This window comes from Gossypium hirsutum, chromosome D06 (genome assembly GCF_007990345.1).
Source record: "Gossypium hirsutum isolate 1008001.06 chromosome D06, Gossypium_hirsutum_v2.1, whole genome shotgun sequence".
In the NCBI taxonomy this organism is placed as follows: Eukaryota; Viridiplantae; Streptophyta; class Magnoliopsida; order Malvales; family Malvaceae; genus Gossypium; species Gossypium hirsutum.
Genome location: NC_053442.1, coordinates 64,049,717 through 64,055,187, shown reverse-complemented (window position 1 = coordinate 64,055,187; position 5,471 = coordinate 64,049,717). Strand labels below are relative to the sequence as shown.

The 5,471-nt window shown below is 34.3% G+C and overlaps 1 protein-coding gene across 1 annotated transcript; it reads left to right on the top strand.

Moving 5' to 3' along the window:
• Nucleotides 1-230: 230 nt before the first annotated feature.
• LOC121218641 (PTI1-like tyrosine-protein kinase At3g15890) lies at nucleotides 231-3,800 on the top strand. The gene is made up of 4 exons (XM_041096184.1): nucleotides 231-839; nucleotides 1,415-1,565; nucleotides 2,526-2,788; nucleotides 2,877-3,800. The coding sequence occupies exons 1-4, from the start codon at nucleotides 796-798 to the stop codon at nucleotides 3,532-3,534; spliced, it is 1,116 nt and encodes a 371-aa protein (XP_040952118.1). The 5' UTR covers nucleotides 231-795; the 3' UTR covers nucleotides 3,535-3,800.
• The last annotated feature ends 1,671 nt before the right edge of the window (nucleotides 3,801-5,471 follow it).

Sequence of the window (5,471 nt, the reverse complement as noted above, 5' to 3'; positions counted from 1 at the left end):
ATATATGACTAATCTAACCTTGTAAATGATATTCAAATTATGAATTTTAAGTTTTTTCTTTGAATTTTTTGGTCTTTTATTTTTGTTAAAAATTATTTTAAAAAAATTCTAAAAGTCAAGTGATCCTTTCCAAATTAATGTAGTAGTAATTTTAATCAAAATTTAATTTATAATATTTCAAAATTTAAATATTTTTATATTACATTGAGTAATCATAAAGCTAATCAAATTTGAATGTCCTTTCCATATTTTCCCATTGGAGAAACTATGGAAGCATGAATCTACGAAAACTGTTAAAAAAATGAAAAATAGTTGGAAAATGGGACCAAGTGGGTGCAATGTTGATATTTGAAAATTGAAAAAAGGAAAAACCAGCTCCACCCCCCATTAACAAACCAGCCATTGCTGTAGCACCAACAGCATCCAATCTCATAAAGCAAAAACAAAGAGACAATCCTTCCCTTATACTCTTCTTCTTCCTTTTCATTCCTTCTTCATCATCCCCTTTTTCACTTTAACTGAAAACTGCTGCAACATTCTCTTTTAAGCAAAAGCAAATCCCTCGTCCCCCCCCCCAAAAAAAAGAAATAATAATTTAACAAAACCCCATAAAGAAAACCATGTTCTTCTGTAGCAATTCACTGCTCAAAAGCGTTATGTTTAGCATCTCTTCAGAATCTGTTGCTTAGAAAGTGAAGAAGTTGAGAGTTGAACTACCAATAGAAGAAAAAAAAAACCAAGTCTTTGAAAGTGAAAAAGGGATTTAAGAAAGGGCTTGGGATCTTGGGTTTGATAATGGCGTTTTGTTCCATGATTTGTTGTGGGAAAGGTGTGGATCGGTAAGTCTATTATTAATTTACTATCTATTATCATTGTTTTATCGTTTTTCTTGGAGATTTTTATTTCCTTTGGAAGGTGTTTTCTTTTAGTGAATTTTGGTTTTAGATTCCTTTTTAGGGTTTGTAAGGGTTTAAGAAATCTGGGTTTTTTTTTAGTTTTTGGAAAATATTTTCTGGGTATTGATTAGATTTTCATTTCCTTTTGTTGAAGAAGAAGAAGGTAACCTAAAGTTTTGAATTTTCCCCCTTTTGGAACTGTAATTTGAGATAGAAAAATACTTATTTAAGCTTAAATGTTCATATCTAGGAGTAAAATTAACCAGGATATATTGTTCTTAATCTTATAAGAAAAGGGTCTTTTGAGTTTGACTGAAATTTTGGTTTTGAATAGTAAATCGTAAGAATGAAATGCATACATTATGATTAAATTAGTTAAGATCGAACATGTATTTCAAATTCGCATCTAATGTAACTGTGATTTAAGAATAATCATGAATGTCATTATCTCGAAAGCTACCTTAATGATGTTTTCGTGTGTCCGCCGTTTGGGTTTCAACCTCATATTGATTCTGCAGGAAGAAGGAGAAAGGAAAGAAGCAACCGGCATGGCGGATTTTTTCGTTGAAAGAATTGCATTCAGCTACCAATAATTTTAATTATGATAACAAGCTTGGAGAAGGTGGATTTGGAAGTGTTTATTGGGGTCAGCTATGGGATGGATCACAGGTATATGAATAAAATTTTCCTTATGCATGATATGTTTATTTATTGGTTTTGGAATTCAAGTTAATAGATTGTTGATCTGAAAAAATTGCGGTAATAGCCGCTGTTCATTCCGGCATTAATCTTTAGTTCTGAATCTAGTTTACTATTTGTAAGAACTGATATAGTAGCATAAAGGAGCATCTGTTTTACCTTATATGTTGCAATATCGAGTTCTTCGTTGAAAATACGATTTCAACTTCTCTAGGATGGGATTTGCATTGATAGCGGTGTTAAATATCATGCTATAATGACTGATCTTTGGTTGGTGGGGACTGGACTTAGCTGGACTCGTTTGTTTACCATTTGAAAGTTGAAATGGCAGTCTATCAATTATGTTGTTGTACCATTCTTTTCTCTGGTTTGAGGTAGTATTAATGAATCGGGTTTCGAAGTAGTTCACTTGGAAAATAAAAATTGTCGAATGCATGTCATAAATCATCGCACGGTCTCCTCAGTATTTGATGGAATTTTAGGTTTTCAAAATAGCATTGATCTTTCTCCAAACACAGACATGCTTGTAGGAGTGTCTCTATCTGCATGGCATCCGTTAATACCCATTTGGATGATACCTTTATTTTGATTTCGTCCTTGTTCTTAGGGGTGAAGCCAAAACTTTTTAGAGGGGCCAAATTTGAATTTTAAATTTTTGAGTGAACTAAAAATGTAAGTTTGTCATTGTATTAATGTAAAATTTACAATTTTTAGGGGATTAAACTATGAACTTTTTTTTTCCGGGAGGGCATAATTTAATTTGAATTTTAGGAAGGGCCGAAATACAATTTTACCATTAAATTAACTTAAAATTTTGAAAATACTCAAGGAACTATAGGGGCACTTTTTCATGTTTGGGGGCCAAGGCCCCTGCCTGCTCCCATCTAGCTTCGCCCCTGCTCGTTCTCACTTGAAATTATGTACTTGCAGATTGCAGTTAAGAGATTGAAAGTGTGGAGCAACAAAGCCGAAGTGGAATTTTCCGTTGAGGTCGAGATATTGGCGAGAGTCCGACACAAGAATCTGCTGAGTTTACGTGGATACTGTGCCGAAGGTCAAGAACGTCTGATTGTATACGACTACATGCCGAATTTGAGCTTGCATTCACATCTTCATGGACACCATTCATCGGAATGTCTTCTTGATTGGACCCGAAGGATGAACATTGCTATTGGCTCTGCTGAGGGAATTGCGTAAGTGTTGGACCCTATTTTATTTTCTGTATTATAACTTGTTCCGACACGAATGTTAACCTCAACCTCGTTCAATTGATTGCGTCAGCTATCTTCATCACCATTCGACCCCACACATAATCCATAGAGACATCAAAGCTAGCAACGTGTTACTGGATTCAGAATTCCAGCCTCAAGTTGCTGATTTCGGGTTTGCTAAGTTTGTCCCGGACGGTGCAACTCATGTCACTACTCGAGTCAAGGGCACTCTCGGCTATCTTGCTCCTGAATATGCTATGTTAGGAAAAGCCTCGGAGAGTTGCGATGTGTACAGCTTTGGCATTCTATTGCTAGAGCTTGCAAGTGGCAAGAAACCCCTCGAGAAAGTGAATAGAACAGTGAAGCGATCGATTTCTGAATGGGCACTGCCATTAGCTTGTGAAGGGAAGTTCGATGAAATGGCAGACCCAAAACTGAACGGGAAGTATGTGGAAGAGGAGTTAAAAAGGATCATCCTCATTGCACTTGTTTGTGCCGATAATCGGCAAGACAGAAGACCTACCATGCTCGAAGTCCTCGAGCTACTCAAAGGTGAGTCCAAAGAGAAATTAACTGAACTAGAAAACAATGAACTATTTAAGACTCCGCAAACTGTTTGCGACGATGACGGGATAACAGCTGCTGAAGAGAACTCAGACATAATTAAGGAAGAGAAGGATTCGAAACCGGCGAAGGATTCCGAGCAGGAAAAGACTGAAGACGGGTGATGCTGTGGACAAAACCGAAGTATTTAGATGTGAAATTGTATGTGTAATTTGTTTGTTTTTTTTTTTTTTGGTATTGGCAATGGCTGTTTATTATTAGGATTGGCAGCAAAATTGGGGCATGTTGTAATATGGAAAGCATGTTTTTTTATGAGTGGTAGAGGATCTTGTTTAGGTTGTTTCATGTTTGGTCTTCAGTTTTAACTGATGCTTTTTGACAGACATTTTGAGTTAAAATGATTATTGCTTTGTGAGATAAGCATTTGAAATGAGACCATCAAAATCCAACTTTTCCATTGTCTTTTTTCCATAATTTCTGTCAATTTCCAAAGTGGTACCTTCCAAAAAAACAAAAAAAAAATAGAGTAATTTAATTTCTGTTAATTTTGAGAATGGATAACTAAGGTCAAATATTTTCCGTTAATCATACATAATTTTGATTGGTATAATAAGTTTAGTCCTCGATCTTTATATATTTTGAGAATAAATCTCAAAATTATACATAAATTTTGATCAAATTTATAATATTATAAAGTAACATTGATTTAGTACAATTATATATGTGAGACTTTTATTTTGATTCAATTTTCACATTTTATTAACACTATTATTTATGTGGTACTATTTTTTTTTATCATTGTAGTAGTGGAAAAATAATTTAAATTTATGCAAAAATATATTTTTTTATGTGGAAGCATTAAAACTTATTCTTTTTTTTAGTTTAGTAAAATCTCGACCAACAATTTCCACGTGACTTCAACAAAAATAGTATTGCATAAATAATGTTGTAAGTGTTACGTGAAAATCGAATCGAAATTAAAGTTGTATATATAGAATTGTACCAAATCAAAGTTTGTATATGATATTGTACATTAGATTAAAGTTTATATTTACTTTTTGAGATTTATCCCTATATTTTGTGTAAATATTGACAGATTGTATAAATATTGTGTTAAATTTGTTAAATCGGGACTAGAGTGACCAAATATATAGATGTTTTAAACTAAATTTATTTAATCAAAACTAAATTGATAAAATGCATAAACCTTGAGGATTACCATAAAAATAATACAATTGACAAACAACAACTTGCCTTTAGGGACTTCCCTTTCCCATACTTCATAACCCAGTTCAACACATCAGCCCAAGATTCATGCCACAAAAACTCTCCACATGCCAGCAAAATTCTCACCCAGAGCAATTTAGACAAAGAACAAGAAGCAAATAAATGATATCTAAACTCATCCTGAATGCCCCATTCCAGGATTCTGAGTTTTTTTGTAGGCAATCTGTCTTGGATTGCCAACCATGTGATGGATGCATGTCTTGAAATTGTAGGGCTCCCTCATACCACTCTATGCCAAGAAATTTTGTCAAGCTTTTGTCTAGTTCTGTAGAGTGCTTTTCTTCTCTCTTAGGTGGTGAAGTTTGTCTATTTATATGATACGAGTATTGTTCATTGATGTGATATATTAAGTAGGTCTCATGCATGTTAACACGTTTCTTACTCTAAATTTAACACGTGTCTATACAGTCCCATACACATTGCAAACATCAATTATCATGCAAGCTCGATAGAATCTATCCCAAGCCCATTCAAGTTTTGAGCTGGTGATAGAAAGTACCATAACAAGTTCTTTACCAAATTCTGTTAACATAACATCCCTAAGCTCTAAAAGCTTCTTCCTAGTCCAGCTGTGCTTAGGTAGAGACTGTACTTGCTAAATATTTGCACCCTTGAGAACATATAACTCAGACCAAACCACCCAAAGAGAACCAGCCTTGATTAGGATAAGCCACAAACATGTCATCATGCAAGCTTTGTTCCAAACCGAAAGGTTCTTGAGACCCAAAATCCAAACTAGCTTTGGCACCCTTTAGCAGAAAGCTTATACCCTTTCCAAAGAGAAGAATTACACAGCTTATTAACTTTAGAGGGA

Coding starts and splice junctions, on each gene's coding strand:
- LOC121218641 (XM_041096184.1), top strand. CDS start 796: ATGGCGTTTTGTTCCATGATTTGTTGTGGGAAAGGTGTGGATCG. Junction 840..1,414: donor TGTGGGAAAGGTGTGGATCG/GTAAGTCTATTA, acceptor TTGATTCTGCAG/GAAGAAGGAGAAAGGAAAGA. Junction 2,789..2,876: donor GGCTCTGCTGAGGGAATTGC/GTAAGTGTTGGA, acceptor TGATTGCGTCAG/CTATCTTCATCACCATTCGA.